At 39.3% G+C, this 21,462-nt stretch overlaps 1 protein-coding gene across 2 annotated transcripts in view; it reads left to right on the top strand.

Annotated features, from left to right (window-relative positions):
• Nucleotides 1-19,823, top strand: part of LOC124795051 (tRNA-splicing endonuclease subunit Sen34) — a 64,318-nt gene extending 44,495 nt beyond the window's left edge. Inside the window, exons 4-5 of one of the 2 annotated variants that reach the window (XM_047258840.1) lie at nt 6,136-6,297; nt 19,543-19,823. In XM_047258840.1, coding sequence (XP_047114796.1) covers nt 6,136-6,297; nt 19,543-19,733 — 353 coding nt within the window. In that variant the 3' untranslated portion in view covers nt 19,734-19,823. Of the gene's footprint in view, nt 1-6,135; nt 6,303-19,542 lie in introns of both variants that reach the window. The other variant, XM_047258841.1, reaches the window with a different exon arrangement.
• Nucleotides 19,824-21,462: the final 1,639 nt, after the last annotated feature.

The following is a 21,462-nucleotide window of genomic DNA, read 5'->3' as shown; positions in this document are numbered from 1 at the left end:
ATTCTCTCTGACATCTCTCATGATTCATCTTCAGAGCTAATGGACGTTGATGTTGATCTGGGGCACTCGTCTCGTCCCAAGACTGAGCCTCCACCCATTGTGGGCTCTCCTCGGCAGTCGAGAGACAGGGTGAAAGTGCTACCCCAGTGATAAATAGCTCCCATACTACAGTGGAACATTAATGGGTTGAGGACACATGTAGAGGAACTGAAAGTCCTAGCACAGGAGTGCCCCATGTGTTTGTGTGTGCAAGAAACGCATTTTAAAGCGTCTGCTGCTCCTTTACTATGAGGCTATACCCTTCATCGCAAGGATGACCTGATTGGGGGAATGGACAAGGGAGGGGTCGCTGTGTTTGTCAGTAATGTGCACCATTCCTCTACTGTCTGCCTGGCTACTGACATGAAAGCAGTTGCAGTTGAAATTCATGTATGTCAGAGGATCATTGTTTGCTCACTGTATTTACCTCCAGAAAATGCAATGGACTCTGAGGCTCTCACTGATCTTATAGAACAACTCTGGCACCATTTTTCCTACTGGAGACTTCCACGCCCATTTTGTAATGTAGTGCGCAACCTCTACTTGCCCTCAGGTTTTGGAGAACCTCATGACATCTCACGAGCTGTGCATCCTCAACATAGGCGCTCCCAATCATTCCTGTGCTGCAACTGGATCACCTTCAGCCATCGACCTCTCTTCCTGCTCTCCAGCCTTTGTGGACTCTGTTCAGTGTGAAGTCACTGATGTCCATTCCAGTGACCACTTCCCACTCCAGATTCACCTACTGTATTTGGCTCTCCCTGAAAGGACGCAGTCATACTGGCTGATCAGCAGAGCCAACTGAATGCTTTGCAGCCAGCTGGCTTTGTTTAAACATTGTGACAGCATTCTGGGGTGAATGGACCACAGGGGATCACACGAGTGATCCACCATGCTGCTGATTTCTTCACCTTGAAGTCCTCCCATCCTTGGAGGCAGCACGTACCTTGGTGAACTTACGAATGCTGATCAGGAGTCCATGTCAGGTGTGTTGCTCCACAACAGTTTAAGTGCTGCCCAATGGGAGATAACCTTCTAGCCTTTCGATTGGAGAGTGCCAAGGCTCAGTGCATCTTCAAGGAGAGCAAAAAGAGGTCATGGCAAGTGTACCTGAACTCTGTCAAACGTCCCACTTATTCTGCAACAGTATAGGAAGCCATCAGGAGGATTTCTGGTAAAGGCAGACAGTTACCTATTGTGGCGTTGTTGAAACAGGAGTGTCTCCCGAACAATTCCCGGAGAAATTGTGCAGACAATGGCAGAGCATTTTGCTGTGCTTATCGCCACTGCCAGCTAGGATCCATTGTTCTGTTCTTACCGTGCGACTATGGAAAAGGTCGAAATCGTGATATGGCATTCTGTTGTGACCAAATACAATACAGTATGTTGCAACACTTTGGAACATGGTGTCAGACGAATCCCCTTATGATGTTTTGATTCAGTTTGGCTGTCAGGTCAGTTTCCCGACTTGTGGCAATTTTGATAGATTTCCTCTAACCAGGAAAGGACCAAACGTGTCCCAGTAGTTATCAGAGCATTGCCGTAATGAACTGTGTAGGGAAGAACCTAGGGCACACGGCCAACTGTCGTCTGGTCTGCATCTCAGAGATCAGGCAGTTCCTTTGCTGAGATGTCCATTAACTGTTGACAACTTGAACCTGCTGGAGACAGAAATCCAGCAAGCACTGGCTAGGGGTATTTTTGACATCAGTAAGACATACAACACTACTTGGAGGCACAGTATTCTCAGTCATCCACACCAGTGGGGCATTCATGGCCAGCTCCATCTTCATTCAGTCCTTTCTCTCAAGATGCCTTTTTTTCGTACAGAGTCAGTGACACACTGTCAGATGGTTATGTGCAAGAGAATTGTGTTCACCAAGGCAGTGTTTTGTCACCCTTTTTGCCATAGCCATTAATGGTATAATATCCACAGTAAGGAGTCTTCTCCAACACCACAGCAGCAAGTCATCAATTGCAACTTACAGTGAAGAGGCTGGAGTTGTGGGCTGCAAAGACTGGTTTTGCATTTTCTGCAGAGAAGTGTGTGTATGTTCATTTTAATCTTTCTTGTCGTATTTTTAATTTACCTTTTGAAGACTCTGTGAGGTTTCTGGTTCTTATCTTTTCCTCCAAGCTGTTGTATTTACCATATTTAAAGGATCCGAAGACAAGGGCCCAGAAGGCACTGAACATCCTGAAGTGTCTTAGCTATAAACCTTGGGAACCGGGCATGGCATGTCTGCTCCAGTTTTATAGGGCCTTCATGTGATTACAGCTGTACTGTGGGTGGACAGAGTACATGTCAGTGAGGCCTTCTTACCTGAAGATCATTGACACTATACACCATGAGGGGATGAGGCTAGCCACAGCCACCTACAAGACCAAACCTTTACCCAGTCTTTGTACTGAGGCTGGTGAACCACCACCTACCATCATGTGACAACTCATGTTGCATCAGGCGTGTACTTTCCTCACTACTCCCACTTTCCCAACATACAGTAGCATTGTTCATCCAGCTGTGGAGTACCTCTTTACCAATTGTCCACAGGCAGTAAGCCCATTTAGGATCCACGCAAAATGTGTGCCAGCCTCCCTTGATGTGGAGCATATATAAGTTCAAATATAGGATTTTAACTGACTGCTACCCTGGTTGCTGCAGAGGCCCAGAGTAATTTCCAGTTTAATGCATTACAGCAGAGATTGCAATCCTGCTTGTGTTTTTAATAAAATATTTTCCAACATTTTAAGTGAGCACCGCAACTATATAGTTGTATTCAGGGATGGGTATAAACAGGGGGATTCCGTTGGCTGCTCTGTTGTTTTCCCTGATTGTGTTCTCAAGATTCGTTTCCCTCCAGACTTCACTGTCTTTGGTGCATAACTGTGCATGATCATGAGGGCACTGGAGGTGATGAGATGCGCTGTGCCTCTTAAATTCCCCATCTGATCTCACCCCCCTGAGTGCCCTTCAGTCTTTGCAATGCTAGTACCCAGCTGATAAAGTAGTCCAGGGTATCCAGGATGCCCTTGCAAATTCTGGGGAAAGTCTTTCTGCTGGGTGCCAGGGCACTTAGGTACTGAGGGGAATGAAAAGGCAGATGTAGCAGCAGAGGAGGTGTTTCATGATACTCAGTTAGTTCAGTGTGCCCTCTTCCTGTATGGGAAGAGAGGCTGGAAGTAACAAACAGTAAGCTGCATGTAGTAAAACCTACTACACAGCCATCGTGTACCTCCTTCCAGCAATACAAGCAGGATGAGCTTCTTACTCATCTTTGCATAGGCCACAGCCCTGTGACACATGGCTTCTTGCTCAAGTGACAGGACCCTCCAATGTGTTGTGCTTGCAGTGTACAGACCACTATGTGCCACATTTTACTAGACTATGTTTTATTTTCAGACTAGAGGGCAGTGGAGATTTGCTGAATGATCTGCCCTCTATTTTAAATGACATTCAAATGAATGTAGTTATAGTTTTAAGGTTTTGTGATATATCCAACTCATTCCCTAATATTTTAGGGAGATGTTCTTAATATATTAACTGGGTGACTGGTTCACTCTTGTTTTTTGTAAGTGGTCAGCCAGTCACATTTCCCTGTGCTGTCCGTTATTTTCTTTGCAGCTATAGCACCTTTCAGCTTTCCTCCATTGTCTTATGGCATGCAATATGGTATGATTATATAGGTCAGTGCGACTGAGGTGTGAGTGAGTTTCATTTTGTAGATTTACTCCTCAGGGTGTGACAACATTTTTAGCCCTTTTATTCACACCTGTTACTGCAAGAACACTGGTAACCTCACCACTGAGTACCCTTAAACTCTAACACACACACACACACACACACACACACACACACACACATACACACACACACACACTCACCATTTACTAGGAATAGAATAAAATTGTACCTCCACATGTGACCACATTACCTGTTTTTGTCTAGCAAGGTGGCCCACATGATAATCAGATTTTGTAATTTTTTGTATTTTTGGTACATGAGAAACATCCTGAAGAAAATCGACTGCTAAGTTTTCCAACCATGTTTATTATGCTAAAATGAGGAGGTGGTAGAGTGCTTCCTCACAGCATGAAGCGGATTGGGGGGGTTGGTAAGCTGGTTTTGATTCCAGGCTGATTCAAATTTTCAAACAAAGGTGCATATTCTATGAGCAGTTATGTGAAGCATAAAATACAAAAATATTTTGAAAAAAACTACAATATAATTTTTTCTAATTATATCATCTTGATTAACAACAAAGATAGGTAATTAAGAATTTTTGTTTGCAATGAAAACTGGATTACAAACAAATGAACTAGTAGTGATGCATAAACACACTTCTGCTTGTTGACAAAAGTGAGAGCATGTGATAGACAGCCAAGTGCAAATTCATATCTGTCTTAACATCTTTGCATCTCCAGGATGTTTTCCATTGTAGAACACTTCATTCAAATGCATGGTTGGCTGATGACAGTTTACCTACTGGTGATTAAGATTGGTGCACTGCAGATACATTTTAAATGTGGTTTACTTTTAACCATGATCACAGGACCTTCATTACTTTGCATTTTGAATGAGGTTGGTGCACACAACTACAAGTGTCATCACGATAACAATTTTTTTTGTCAGCGTGACTGTTTTGAGTGTAATTTTCAAATCAAAGTATTGTAATAACTAGGTTTTTAATCATCCTGAGTTATTGGTGTGAAATAATGTAAAATATGCGGGAAATTTTGGCAGAGCACCAAAAACTGACGTAAGACGAGGGCAGTTCAAACAGATAACTCATTTCAGCACAGAGCGATCAGATGATGTCATATTCTTGCCTATATGAAGTCCATAATATAGTAGGTAAACAATATCAAACTGTAGGCTATAACTTGTGGAAGTTACAGTGGTTCAAGACTCATTTTGCCGTGTGTGGCATACTTACCCTCACAAATCTATTGATTAAATTTTTGTAATGGGTTCCTGGCTAGAAGACTTAGTTTTGTACCTTACACTCCTACACCATCATAACTGATTTGATTTGATAACTTTCCTATCTGTTTAATACAGCCTTCAATATCATCTTTTGTCTGTGAAATTGTTGTGACTATTATTTTTTCTCATTGTGTGTCTGAAAGTGTGATAGTAGTGTCCTAGACAATGACATACTGCTACAAACAACCCATGGTGATTTCTTGTCTTGTGAATTTTCCTTGTGCATTGTTTTGTTCTATTAAACAGGGGAGAAACAAAAAGGAAAGATATTACTTGTAAATATCATTTTTATTTTCCTTCTTGTTAATATGTGGAGTTGTCTTGTACAAGGTAAATAGTAGGAAATCATTTTCAACTTTTCAGTTTGTTCTTTTACTGTTAGACTTTGTGATACAGTATAGCAGGTTTTCTGTAGCTTTAATATTATTAAATGAGATGGTTCAGTGGTTAATAAATTGGACTCATTTTCTAGAATAATTCCATATGTCTATCATAATTTAGACAAATACCACTACAGTTTTGTCAAAATGAATGTGACTAATTTATTTCCCCATCTGTGTCTAACCAAGGTTCCTGTCTACCTCTAGAAAAGTATGTTCTATGAGAAGTATTATTAAAATGTAGTTGGTTCTCCATATTATTCAGATCACAACCAAAAAATACGTAGTGGCAGGATACAAACAAGAATGAACTTCATTTTGCTTTCAAAAGAATTAATATGTCAGCATGATTTCTTTTGTTTTGTTTTTGTGAAGTGCCACTGGTTGTTCTACTACAGTGCAACTGTTGCACAAAGGAAACAGTGTCTTAATTCAGATATGTAAGTGATTTAACCAAGTAACATTCTATAATGTAAAAATTTTTATTCATTTTCCACTATGGTGTTAAATGGGTGAGTCTTCTACATAAAAAATCTTAAAAATCCCTTCAAAGCCTTTCAGTTTCAAGAGAGTTTTCGATAATTTTTGGGAACAAATAATGGATTTAATTATGACATAGATCTTGTGGAAGAAAATTAACCTCATTACCCTCAAAACAAGAGGAAAAAGACTAACACATACATAATGACATGCAAATTGAGTTAATTTCAAACCACTTTTTTTTTCTTTTAGTATATCCTTGGCTGAGGCAGGAAGATGCCTGCCCAGTAAGATGGGAATTCCCAAAATCACCATTGGATAAAATACGCTACAAAGTATTTAAGGATTTGTGGGACAAGGGTTACTACATGACCAGTGGTAAAAAGTTTGGTGGAGACTTTTTAGTGTATCGAGGTAAGGTAAATGAAAATTTTTGCCATTGTAAATCATACATTTTAGATTTGTTTCCTGATATAATTTTTACTTAAACGCAAATAGTTATTTGACATGTGATAGTACAGAACTCTGAGTAACATTTTTTCTGCATTTTTTTCATTGTCTGTGAACCTACTTCATGTTGAGACTGGCATTGAGAATATGAAATTCATTTGCAGAAAGATTAAAAAATTTCACCTCTTGCTATTTACTACAAACCTCCAAGGAAACACCACATTTCTACTGCAATTACTCCGCTTCTCCCCACCACCCCCCACCTGCCCCCTTCCTGCCCTCCACATCACCCCCTCCCCCCCCCCCCACCCCCCCCATCCCCTCCTGCCACCCAACTGGTTTTGAATTTAATGGTGTTAATCTGACTCTTGTGCAAAGATGTGTTCTTTTCCTCTTTATGTTACTTGTTAAACCTGGTATGACTTGTTTCTCTGACTATCTTATTATCTTTAGAAATGTATTAAAATGAAATAATAGACAAGGAAAGAAAGGCATCCCAAGGTCAATTGCATAAGGTAAAGTATTACAGTCTAAGAAAAAAAAGAAATGACATACCATGAAGTACTTATCCAAATGGAATGGAAATTTGTAGATGTGATGTACATATACACAAACAATTACAATTTCAGAAAAATTAGATAATTTGTTCAAGAGAAAGAACCTCACCAATTGAGTAAGTCAATAATGTGGTGGTCCACCTCTGTCCATTATGCAAGCAGTCAGTCGCCTTGGCATTGAGTGATAGAATTGTTGGATGCCCTCCTGAGGAATGTTGTGTCAAATTCTGTCCACTTGGCACATTAGATTGTCAAAATTTTGAGCAGGCTGGAGGGCTCTCCCCATAATGCTCGTAACATTCTCAATTCAGGAGAGACCTGGCAACTGTGAGGGTGCACAGATCACAACTAGCAGGTCCTGGTATGAAATGAAATGGCACCCCAAGACCATTGCCCCTGGTTGTCAGGCCATATGGCGGGCAACAGTCAGGATGGTATCTCACCACTGTCCAGGATCTCTTCAGACTCGTCTTTGCTGGTCATTGGGGTTCAATTTGAAATGAGACTCATCACTGAAGACAATTCTACTCAAGTCAATGAGAGTCCAGGCCAGATGTGCCTGACACCACAACAGATGATTTTGTTGGTGTACAGAGGTCATGGTAGTCGGTGCAAGGGGTGCCGGGAGTCGCCCCCCCCCCCCCCCCCCCCCCAGTGAGTCACCTATTAATAGTCCTTATGGTCACTGAAGCATCAGCTGCACATCGGACTTATGATAACGATGAATCAGGTGCTCTGAGTGCCTCTCTGATTATTGCTCCGTCCTCTTGTTCAGTTATCTCTCTAGGTCGACCACTTCTTTCTTGACACTGTATTCAACCATGGTTCATCCATTTGTGCCAACATCATAAAATAGTGGCATTGCTACTGTTCAAATGTCGAGCTATTTGCCAATTACTCCAACCAGCGTCATTGAGTCCATCTGCTCATCCTTTCTCAAATGCTGACATCTGCATATATTGCTCATGTGCCTGACTGCAGAACCCACTTGCTGCCAAACAACTGAGTACATAGAATGAAATTAGCAAAGCCTTTATGCCATATTGTTAACATGTCCCCTTTTTACTATTCTTGCCAAATGTATGGTGAAATTGTGCTGCAGCATCACAATTCATCCATCAGCTGCCAAAGTTTATGATTTTGCATTTTCTGTCAATACCTGTATGAATATTCATTTTTGACCAATTTATGTAATTCCTTCTTGGTGCAACTTTTTTGTTTTTAGAGTGTACTTTGGATGATAAGAGTGGAGGAATTACATGTGATGCCAAGTATAAAATCCCAGTTTAAACAACCCTGGTACATCTCTTCGAGAACATATCAGAGAAGAAGAAAGGGGAAATTGTTGTCCATCCTCATTTACTGATTTATGGTAGTCTTTTTTCCATATTTTGCCTCCAGTTGTTTAGATTTTTCACTAGAGGTTTTTTTAATTTGTTCTTCGCATTGGTTAATTATTTCCCTTCACATTTTTCCTGATCTCTCCTCCTTTCATCTCACTCCCAACTTCAGGTTTTCAAATCTTTTTCTATTGTGGCACCTCATTGTTGGTTTCTCTCTTGCTCTGTCATCATGTTTTATATTAGGTTCCATATGCCTTGTACCCAAGATTCATGTAAATTCTCATTTCTTCAAATCTTTTCTTTTCACTTTTGTTGGATAAAAGAAACATTCTTTCAGAACAGTATTAATTCTGTCAAAAAAGAGTAACAGGCGATGACAGTATAAAAAACTAAACAAAGATTATGTTACAAAGAAAAGAGAAAGAGGAATGTAATTGTAGACACGTGCAGGGACAAGGTAGCAAAAGCCAAAAGACTGGAAGTGTAAAAACAGTTTAAAAAATAAAAGACAGTAAAATGAAGTATTGGGGACTGGCTTCCAGGATAAAAAAGAGGTTATTTTGGAGAAATAAGATCAGTGACAGAAGGAAAACACTTAAAACCTGCCAAATCGACATAAGATGATAATTTATTCTCAGGTGTTGCAGAGTAAATTGAGCTTAATAAACTTCTTTGGCAGGTAGTCTGGTTCTAGTCAAACAATTCTTTGTTCCTTGTGTGGTTTGTGAGTTTGTGTCTACAAATCCAACAAAGTTTTAGGTTTCAGTTACCTGTCACGCATAGAAATTTTTTCATCGCTTATCACTTCTTTCACCTCTGTCAATGATTTGTAAATGTAGTGACTCCATGTTTCGCTTTGGTTCAGTGTGAAATAAACTGTAGCACCCCTCCTGTAACTGGGTGAGTAAATCAATTCAAAGGTTGGAGGTAGGCAAGGGTATACCACCTCCAGGAGGATCATACCTAATAAAGTATAGTGTTGCTCCAACCAACCTGTGGGTTGATAACAGCTTTACCATCTACACTCCTGGAAATTGAAATAAGAACACTGTGAATTCATTGTCCCAGGAAGGGGAAACTTTATTGACACATTCCTGGGGTCAGATACATCACATGATCACACTGACAGAACCACAGGCACATAGACACAGGCAACAGAGCATGCACAATGTCGGCACTAGTACAGTGTATATCCACCTTTCGCAGCAATGCAGGCTGCTATTCTCCCATGGAGACGATCGTAGAGATGCTGGATGTAGTCCTGTGGAACGGCTTGCCATGCCATTTCCACCTGGCGCCTCAGTTGGACCAGCGTTCGTGCTGGACGTGCAGACCGCGTGAGACGACGCTTCATCCAGTCCCAAACATGCTCAATGGGGGACAGATCCGGAGATCTTGCTGGCCAGGGTAGTTGACTTACACCTTCTAGAGCACGTTGGGTGGCACGGGATACATGCGGACGTGCATTGTCCTGTTGGAACAGCAAGTTCCCTTGCCGGTCTAGGAATGGTAGAACGATGGGTTCGATGACGGTTTGGATGTACCGTGCACTATTCAGTGTCCCCTCGACGATCACCAGTGGTGTACGGCCAGTGTAGGAGATCGCTCCCCACACCATGATGCCGGGTGTTGGCCCTGTGTGCCTCGGTCGTATGCAGTACTGATTGTGGCGCTCACCTGCACGGTGCCAAACACGCATACGACCATCATTGGCACCAAGGAAGAAGTGACTCTCATCGCTGAAGACGACACGTCTCCATTCGTCCCTCCATTCACGCCTGTCGCGACACCACTGGAGGCGGGCTACACGATGTTGGGGCGTGAGCGGAAGACGGCCTAACGGTGTGCGGGACCGTAGCCCAGCTTCATGGAGACGGTTGTGAATGGTCCTCGCCGATACCCCAGGAGCAACAGTGTCCCTAATTTGCTGGGAAGTGGCGGTGCGGTCCCCTACGGCACTGCGTAGGATCCTACGGTCTTGGCGTGCATCCGTGCGTCCCTGCGGTCCGGTCCCAGGTCGACGGGCACGTGCACCTTCCGCCGACCACTGGCGACAACATCGATGTACTGTGGAGACCTCACGCCCCACGTGTTGAGCAATTCGGCGGTACGTCCACCCGGCCTCCCGCATACCCACTATACGCCCTCGCTCAAAGTCCGTCAACTGCACATACGGTTCACGTCCACGCTGTCGCGGCATGCTACCAGTGTTAAAGACTGCGATGGAGCTCCGTATGCCACGGCAAACTGGCTGACACTGACGGCGGCGGTGCACAAATGCTGCGCAGCTAGCGCCATTCGACGGCCGACACCGCGGTTCCTGGTGTGTCCGCTGTGCCGTGCGTGTGATCATTGCTTGTACAGCCCTCTCGCAGTGTCCGGAGCAAGTATGGTGGGACTGACACACCGGTGTCAATGTGTTCTTTTTTCCATTTCCAGGAGTGTATATACCAGAATGTATTATGATGACAATCAACTTTCAAATGTATTGGAGAAAGCTAGAATTGACAGTTTGATATAAGAAAAGCTTGTTTAAAAATGATAGAGTCAAAAGTTATAAAGCATAATGTATTGTGAGATAACTTTGCAAGTTGAGTAAAACAGCATATGAATTATTGCTTGTATTGTGTAATACATTGATTTGTTATGTACATATTTTTTATCATTGTACAATAGCAAACCTAATTGAGTAGGAGTATATCATCAGGAATCTTCACTAATATACTGCAGTGCTCTTGTCATGGTCATCCCTGGTGTAAAGGCCTCTGAGACTGCAGTTTGTATTCACAAGTTGATGTGTACAATTGATCAACCTCAGTGAGATGGTGTTGTGCAGAGAAGCAAAGAGAAACTCTATGGAAGCTGTGTAGTTGTAATGTGTCAAGTAACAGTGTATGAAACATTCAGTGTACACCATCTTTCCAAGTTGTTTCCAGTCATAGAAAGAAACGAGGCAATTGGTATTACGATACAATGACTAAGGAGGTGAAAACAACAGCAAACTGTATGGACTCCCAATTGGGGAGAAACAGTGCTCTCTCACATGACTGAGAAGCACTCAAGCTGAATGTCAAATGAGGTCATGCAAAGTACTGTGTGGAACATAACACAGGACCAGCAGCTGCACTCCTACCATTCACAAGATGGGCATGCATAACAGTGCTTTGTCACAAGGGTGAGGTGCCCTCAATCAAAGTACGGTCAGTTGCATGTCGGATGATGCTTATGCTCGATCCTGTGTGAGAAGTAATATAGGAACAGTAGCTATACCCTTACCATTCACAAGAAATGCAAACTGTAACTCCACTGACTTTGGACTTGTGTTCTGGTCAGCAGTTGGCTGCTGCAGTGATGTATTGTCAGCCTGCCCTTTACTACCTATATATATATGTCTCAGCTTAAGTTTGTTTCAGCAGAGAGGAAACGATCATTAGTCTTGTATGGGTTGTTGAGGATCACCATGCTGTGGTTGTGTAGAGCCTTGAACGAAGATTTGTAGGGAACTTGTCAAGCATGGTCTATGGGTGATTAATATAGTTATAATTGCTTCCTCCTCACTTCACAGCTGCAGTGTACACAATGTTTCTCTGAGTCTCCACATTGTTGCAAGCAGAGATGGGCATTATTTGAATAAATTTCTGTCCAAATAATTATTCAAATAAATAGATAATTCAAATTATTTTATTCACAAATAAATTATTTTGAGACAAAGGGATAATTACAATCTCCAAATGCAAATAATTTTTTATTATTTGTAACACTGTTACATTGTCTCTGTTTACTTCTCGAACTGAACAGTGTCTTATAAACAATTTTGTTCTGGTTGCTTATCACAGTTTCAGTTCGATAAATAACTGTGCAAGATAACAACACGATTCTTGTCAGCTTCTGTGACCATCACATTGTAATTGTTAAAGTAACACGTCTACCTCATCCAGAAATAATTGATGTAGGATACTGGAAATTAAATTGTAACCTCGATAAAGATGGAGTTCATTGTTCGTGGCAAATCGTGGGTTAAGCAGAAACTGTTCTTCCGTAATGTTATTGCGTGGTGTAAGAATGTTGTAAAACCTGGTATTAGGAAACTATTTACACATGTTGCCTACAGGATTAATGAAATGAGGATAAGTAACATGGAGTACTGCTACCTTATCATGTATGAGCTGCAAGTACAAGTATTCAACTGGAAAGATCAAACAAGTGATTAAAAAAAATTCATGAAGAAAATTTTAGAGCTGCAAGAAAGTGAACTAGAAGGGAAAATTATCGCTTTCAAGAATTACCAGACCAGAAGTAGGGTGTTTATCAACTCAAAGAGAATGGAAAAGGTGCAAACAGAGATATGGAAGTTATATACTGTATGCAGAAAGAAAGCAAATGTACTAGTTGGATGGGCATTAAAGAACATTTCCAACGATTGTATACAGGCAGCCATCTGAAGCTCTAAAAACTGCACAGTTGCTCACAAAATTGTATGTCATATCTAACAAATGAAAGTATCATTATGTTGCCAGAACCAATATCTGAGCAAGAAATTGAAGACATAAATACTTTGCCAAAACACACAGCCCAGGAGCATATGGTGTCCCATATGAATCTTATAAATCCTTCTAGTCAGTTATTAAGAAAAGAGTTCATGGACATAGCGAAAGAGAAACACCAATGCAGACACCTGTGCTTTGAAAGAGAACCCAGAATCTCCGTACTAGCTCCCAAGAAACTGATACCACAAAGAATAATGGATTTCATGCTGTTAACATTGGTATGAAAGTATCATTATGTTGCCAGAACCAATATCTGAGCAAGAAATTGAAGACATAAATACTTTGCCAAAACACACAGCCCAGGAGCATATGGTGTCCCATATGAATCTTATAAATCCTTCTAGTCAGTTATTAAGAAAAGAGTTCATGGACATAGCGAAAGAGAAACACCAATGCAGACACCTGTGCTTTGAAAGAGAACCCAGAATCTCCGTACTAGCTCCCAAGAAACTGATACCACAAAGAATAATGGATTTCATGCTGTTAACATTGGTATGCACAGACTCAAAAACAATTTCTCATGTCATTGTGTAGAGATTAAAGGGATACCTTTCAGAGTTCTTGGGCCAAAACAAATGTGTATTGTACCTAAGAAAAGTATTATAGATGGAATTTGCTCCTCAAAGTCACATTGGAGCATCAGGAACAAACACTAGGGCCATTGAACATCGATTTAGAGAAAGCCTATGATAAAATCAGCCATCAGAATCTAAGGACTGTGCTGCAGCACTTTAGGTTTCCACAAGAAAAATAGATTTACTGCTAGCAAATCAGTACTAAATGGTTTTCCAAGGTGCAAATCAATGGACTTCACATTAGCATTTCCTGCAAGGTTGCCCTTTGTCAAAGCTAACATTCCTTGTGTTTTCAGAACCATTAATCCCAACAATCAGCAGCTTCTTACCAGGATACTCTGTGAACGTGTATACCAGTGATGTTAACATTATAATTCTGCAGTCCCCAAGACATTACAAAAGTATCAGAAACAGTGGATGGTTGTAAAGAAGCAATGATAAAACACGGTTCTTGTGACTAAATGAAAGTATTCATCCCAAGCCACAGCCCTTCACCCAATGTGTTGAAATGGAAGTGCTAGGAGTGAAATGAAGGTATTAAAGTAAACAAGTTAATTTACATCAGGGGTAGAAAAAGTAAGAAGTGCCTTAACAGCAAAAAGTGCAAGAAAATTAAACATCATCTGTAGGATTGAATGTGTAAACATACCACATTTTGGATAGAGCCAACATGTTGAATAAATCATACGCATCAATAGAAACTATATCACACAAATCAAAAAGTACATAAGCTGGTTTATTCGGAAAGTTATGTTGTTTCAGGTAGCCTGGGAACAGCTGACAAAACCACCTAATTAAAGCAATTTCATCTTTAACAGACTGTGTGACAGAAGTTCAGTCCTTGTAGTGAAAACTCTCATTAATATATTCAAACTACCAACTAATCGGTCTTTCTTACTAAAGACTGGGTAAGATATTGTGACAGAAAACACAAGTAACAGGAAGGTGCCAGCAAATATAACATGTTCCTCACAAATCACAACATACATTTTAGAGATGACTCACACTGTTAGGATCTATGTGACAAATAAAAGAATTGAAACCATTGAGAAAAGATCCATGTCCCCCCCAGCAAATCAGGTGAAACACAAAGACTTAAACTGGGAGGTGGTCTGGTCCAATTCTGCAGACAAATCCCTAAGATCATTTATGAAGTAATTCTGTTATCTGTGTGACACCACAGGATAAAACTGACTAGTTATCCATACTGCCATTACTGTGGAATGGTTAACACTGCTATACACCAAACAGTAGGCTGCTCCAAAATTACAGGTCTGTGATAATGGATAAAACTTAAATCAGCAAGCTTGATATCATAAACTAAACAAAATATGCAGCAAGAAAATAATTTACAGGAGCTTCACAGAATTTCCAATATCCAAGATAAGAACACATACACGGTTCATATATTGTTTTATAAACTATGCCTTCAGTGAGGGAGGAGTGTTTATAAACAACTCTAAATGTCACATGATGAATGAAGAATGAGAAAGGTATAAGCAAGTTTTATTGCTGTTTCATAATCTCATTAGTTTTCTATTTCTTCTTAGTCATTTCAAGCACTAGGCCTATCAATTCGTCACACAGTTTTCCTTGACTTCTCCCAGCTGGATTAAATCTTCTTACCTGGAGAGGTAATCTTTCTCTGTTATTCTTTCAAAATATGTTCATTACAGTTTGTTCTTTTTTCTTGTTTTTACCATTTATATGAGTCTTTTAGATGTTTTATTTAAAGCCAGTGTAAGAGATTTGTAACACCTGTTGCTGAATAAATACACTAGTTTCTATAATAATAATAATAATAAAGAGAGAGAGAGAGAGAAGAAGAAGAAGTAATAATTTCCAGAGCACAAAGCCATAGGTTTGGGGTTTGAGTCTCCATTGGTCCTTGGATGTTTTCTGTCACTTATTGCTTCTTTCACCAATAACAATTCAAAAAAAGTTAAAAATACAGTTGCACTACGTTTCAAGAGCACATACCAAACTATAGTTCTCTTACAACTGGTTCATAAGTTCGTTCAAAGGTCAGAAGAAGGCAACTGCGTACCATGTCCAATAAACCAATGCATTGCAGTGTTCGAAACCTCCGAGTTGAACAAAGCCTTACAGCATAACAAATGTAACATAAAAATGCTTTGCAGGCAAATGGCCTTAGCAGTTACACTATCAAAGCAGACCAATTCAACCTACTCTGGACTTCCCAGAACTTCAGCCACTCCGTCCACATAGCAGCATACAGACACTCTGTGTAACTAATCAGACAAGACTCGAGTCTTCAGTGCTTTGTGAATTGTACCAAGATTGCTGATGCTATTGGATATGCATATCTCAGGTTCGTACTGGTAGAAAATTAGTGAACGAAGTAAGGGCTCTGTGGTGAGCAGGAATAAGAACAACAACAGGCTTTAAATGTAAAGTCTCCTAAAACAGCATTAGCTGAAGTGCATTGCAAAATTATACAGAAACGTAATGCTTTATGGAATACTGCTGCACATTCAAAGTTGTTAGAAATAATTGAAAATTTGTAGTACTCTGAGTAAGCATTGCTTTACAAAATGGAATCGTTTTTTTGAACTAGTATATGTCTATGCGGTTACAAGGAGCTTTCAGATTGCAAAATATCATAAGAGACACTGAGTTTGAGTACATAAAAGAGCTCATAATGTTGCAGCACACTGGTAATTTCCTATCAAGAAAGTGTCAAGAGACTATTTCAGGACTACTTCTGTCTTTCGACAGCAAAGAGAGAGAACTATTGCAACACTGTCTTATCTGCAGTTAAAAAAAAGTTGTTCACCTGTATTGCTGCCCCTGACAAAGGGAGGCTTGCAATAAACTACAGGCTTAAAATAGCCAAAGAAATTCCACAGATATCAGATTATATGTTTATAAAGGAGTTATGACAGAAAGAGATGATTTATTTTTCAGTTTCAATCTGGATTTTAAAAGTGAAGTTGACATGAAATCGTGAGCAAGTAATCTGCCAGTAATTAGAGCATAATTCAATGCTTTTTCAATATTTGGTGAAGCAGATCATCATTTTGAAAGTCTTATATCCTTATGCTCAAAAGCATTTATGGAACATGCTTTATTTTAATAAAAATCATCTAAAAATCACATAAACTTTCTGACTGAAAAAAATAGTTGTTCTGAAAACAAAACAACAAAAATTACATTTGTTTTAAAAATGACAAAGAATTGGAGCAATCATTGCCATTTATAACCCTTTTTATTTGCAGATAATGAAAAATGATTTTATTCACAAAAACAAACAATGTTCCAATAACTATATTTGTTAATCACAAATAACAAATAATAACTTTTAACTGTATTTACGATTTGAACAAATTTTGCTCAACTGTGGTTGCTAGATGTCACACTTTATATCTGTTCACATATGCGGTTGCAAAATCTTCATCCTGAGCACCTTTGTCAAATCACCCCTAAAAGGTGGCCACATCATTCCCCTGATCTGTCCCCACTTGATTGCACATAGTGGAGTTTTGTGTGTCAGCCACACATTGATGCTAAACAGGATCTGTCATGAATTCTGGCAACCTGTGACATTTTTCGAACAATGTTGTGGGGGAGTTAATGGATGTGACAAAATTTTGTATGAGCATTCATGTCATCATAGAAGCTGGGTGATGCTACTCTGAATAACTGTTCTTAATGAATGCCTTGTTCAAGTTGTACAGATAAATAAAATTGTTACAGAAATGTTTCAACTCGATGATAAAAGTTCTTCAGTAGACTAAGAGTAAATTTGAAACTCTCATTTTTACTTTCAGAGCTTCCATTTAATCATATACCAACTAGAGCTTCCTGTCTTAAATTGATACATTTGCCCTCCTCTATTATAACCATTCACTGTACAGTTGAGTTACTGAGGGCTGGACAAGCACATAAAAAATAGTGAATTTCTGATGAGTCAAGTACTTGATTTTATCTATTTTGGTTGGAGAACGCCATAGCTGTTTCCATAAATTACACTGTAAGAAATACTGCAACCAGCCACAAGTTTTCTTGAAATCGTTTTATTATACCATTACTAGTTTCGGGCCTGAACCCATCATCAGTTGGCAGCGTTGACTTCTTGCAAGTTTTACATTTGTGTCTTCCTGAATAGGTCTCCTGTACATATTATAATACAGAGGTTTGGTTTTCTTTTGCAATCCATACCGATACCTGAACGATCCTTGATGATGGACTCACGCCCGAAACTAGTAATGTTATAATAAAATCATTTCAAGAAAACTTGTGGCTGGTTGCAGTATTTCCTACAGTGTAATCCATCAAGTACTGTTTCATATGGAGAGGTACTGATAATATTTTGAAGTCTGATTCAGACCTTGTTGAGTGGTAATAGTTGTTTCCTTAATACTAGTAGATGGTGAATTTGATATTCTGTTTAAGTATTTAGTGTGCAGTGAATGTGGCAAAGCATTAAGTTTAGCATTCAATTAAAAAATCTCTTGCCCTCCTGCTGGTTAATTTTTAGGTGCAAAATGGTGGCTACTGCCATCAAAGTAATGGAGGAAATTATTTGGCCTCAAAGCATACATAGGCAGATACATTTCTCTGTAATTCCTTTTTCTACTTTTGATTGGTGCCTCTCTCTAACACCCGTCCTTCAGACAAATATGCAAGATGTTCTACCTACCTTTGTCACCAAACAACCCTTGCTAAGTGAGCATGCATTATTTCTTATTAGTAAGCAGCAAACTTCCCAATTTTGGTATTAACAGCTCAGCAATCAAACTTTGTACTTTATCCAGAAGTGAAATGTATGTAGTACATTATGTAAGAGAAATTAACTAAGGCAATTGGGAGAACAAAAATGTTAATTATGTTTTATTGTCACCCAATGTGATGATACCCATTGTTTGAGTTCCAGTATAATACACTTTCTGTATTGACTCACTCATCATCAGTACTTCAAAAAATATTTTTCTTTAAATATTTTTTCACCATTGCTTTTCATTTATTAGTGTTAAACATCTCCAGATTGTGTCCACTCTCACATACAACTTCCTCCTGCCTTAAGTTCTAACCCATAATTTACTGACTATACAGAATATGCCAGGAAAATATGGCACTGGAAACAAAGATTATATATATAGAGGGAAACATTCCACGTGGGAAAAATTATATATAAAAACAAAGATGAGGTGACTTACCGAATGAAAGTGCTGGCAGGTCAATAGATACACAAACATACACACAAAATTCAAGCTTTCGCAACAAACTGTTGCCTCATCAGGAAAGAGGGAAGGAGAGGGAAAGACGGAAGGAAGTGGGTTTTAAGGGTGAGGGTAAGGAGTCATTCCAATCCCGGGAGCGGAAAGACTTACCTTAGGGGGGAAAAAAGGACAGGTATACACTCGCACACACACACATATCCATCCACACATACAGACACAAGCCTAAGGTAAGTCTTTCCGCTCTCGGGATTGGAATGACTCCTTACCCTCACCCTTAAAACCCACTTCCTTCCGTCTTTCCCTCTCCTTCCCTCTTTCCTGATGAGGCAACAGTTTGTTGCGAAAGCTTGAATTTTGTGTGTATGTTTGTGTTTGTTTGTGTGTCTATCAACCTGCCAGCGCTTTCGTTCGGTAAGTCACCTCATCTTTGTTTTTATATATATATAAAAAGCATAAATACATAGCAAACTTCAAAATTTTAATTGAAAATGTTCCAATGAAATATTTGATATTATAAAACGAAAACAGGGGGAGGAAAGTACATGAACAGGATTTGATCACGGTGCCTCTAGTGTGATAGCCGTGAACCTTTACCGCTGTGCTACACTGACTTGCTTGGAATATATGTAATGTTATGGGTATACAAAGCGTGCAATGAACTTCAAAATCGATTTTCTAAAAAACCGGATAGCCAGGTACTTAGGGTAAGTGCCTCTACAACATATTTGAAGCGCATCAAAATCCGTGATTTACAGTATGGAGGGTCCCCTTGTCAGACAATCCATTCAGTTTATAAAAACTGGAATTTTATCACTATATTTTTTCCTCCGGTTATAAGAACACTAAAGCTGTCATAATCTGTTTTTTTTAAAAAAGTAGACAGCATTGCACAGAAGGAACAAACCATCTTTTTAAGTGTACAAATAAAACAATGTAAAATGTCTTTTGATTTTGTCGAAGAATAAATTATTTATTTGTTGCAGGCGACCCACTTAAATTTCATGCACATTTTCTCATTTTGTGCAAAGAACGAGAATGTTCAATCTCTCTCTATGAATTTATAACCTTTGGAAGACTGGGAACTAATGTCAGAAAGAGGGCCGTGATTGCTACTCTGTCCGAAGATGGAGACCTCATTTACCAGTCGGTGAAATGGAGAGAGAGACAGAGATAGTATGGTGTGTTGCTTTGTGCTGTATATTTCAGACATTTATTGTAACAATTATAAAACACATTGTAAATAAATTATTATTACTGAAAGCCAGAGCTAAGCTTTAACTTTCTTATTTATCATGTTACTACTTACATTTTGTTATTGCTTTTTACCACAAAAAGGAACAACATATATGATTCTCATTTACATAAAATAATTGTAGTTGACAGGTGTATTAATTTACACATTTGCTTAAGAAATTTTTTTATTTATTTATTTATTTTTTATATATATAAATGACATAGCATTGATGTACTTCGCTGAAATGTGGTGCATCACTTCTGGAAGTAATCTATAAATCTGATGATATATTCATTTCATTGCAAGACGAACAGTCAAATGTTCCGTTTGAAACTTTCCTTACATATTTGGAAACAGATGTGTCCTGGTTACAGTGAACTGATAACAAAAGATTTCCATACACCTGCATGGATGAAATAATGACTGGGACAGAATAAATACCTTGAAGACTAAGTAATAATGAGCTTACAGTCACATGGATAAATAATGGTTACTGGTGTGTTTTCAAACTTTCATCTGCTTTGGATTTTGGAAGGCGAAAAGAAATACTAAGGGATTACAATGTTAGGAGGATTAAAAAACTGGAACCACAAGGGAAAAATACAAACCAGAGATGTCATGCACATTCTATTGAACAAAAGGTCAATACAAACTGGGGAAAAAAAAAGGTTACTAAAATGAGTGGTCATCTGTCTACTCTGTCATTAACTGTAACCAGCGCTTTTTTTCTAAAAAATGTTTATTGTTCCAAAGTCCAACATTCTGGACAATTATTTAATTTTCTATCATGCACACATTCGTTCACTGCATTTTCACATGTAGGTTCAGTACTCAGGTTCAGGAGAACAACTTAACTTACAGGACATACTGTAAAACTTCGCACAACCGACAAGAACAGAACAGCAAACAAATAAAGAACAACAAAACAAAGATGGCAATGAATCGTGAAGGATCATGGTAGTGGGACTGTAGACACATCTATCAGTAGCTCGGCATTTGAGCATACGCATATCCGTTTAGCACTACCATCACCCACTATTAGCAAGCGAGGGCACTACATGCTTGTTGAACTGGCTGCCAGCGATTTAGTTGTCGAGAATGTTTGCCGCAGCTTCTAAATGCTTGAAACAGTCAATGACATCACTTTTCCCACCAAAAACTGCACTGGTATTGTTCATATTGCAATTACCAACACGAAAAAATGAAATAAAAAATTTACGTCCGTGAACTAAATCTTTGGCACTCTCCCATGATTTCAACATCGTAAAAAAATTACTTTATCAACGAAAAAGTTTAGGGGTATGCATCCCCCAGCGTTCCCCCAGAAAAACAGCACTGACTGTAATAAGTAATGAATTGCTTTAACATATTGTACTGCCATGAGCTGCAGACAACAACATGCTCCACTCCCATTGAGCATCTGCAGAGGTTTTCCAAAAAATGGGGGGAGGGGGTGATTCAGAAATTGTCTTTTTTTGTGTAACTGAGTGGCTGAGTTAGAAAATGTGTTGTGCCCCAGGAACTAAATGTGGTAAGAAATATACAAAACTTACTGTGCAACATATAATTTGTAGGTCTCAAATTAGTATTTGTGTGATGGATTACTTTAATTTTTAACAGTAAGGTTATTCAATTGTTTATGAAAAGTACAGCTTTTACATGATTAATA

The sequence above is a fragment of the Schistocerca piceifrons genome, chromosome 4, assembly GCF_021461385.2.
Source record: "Schistocerca piceifrons isolate TAMUIC-IGC-003096 chromosome 4, iqSchPice1.1, whole genome shotgun sequence".
In the NCBI taxonomy this organism is placed as follows: domain Eukaryota; kingdom Metazoa; phylum Arthropoda; class Insecta; order Orthoptera; family Acrididae; genus Schistocerca; species Schistocerca piceifrons.
Note: the sequence above shows the minus strand (reverse complement) of the source record. Positions and strands in the feature narration are given on the sequence as shown.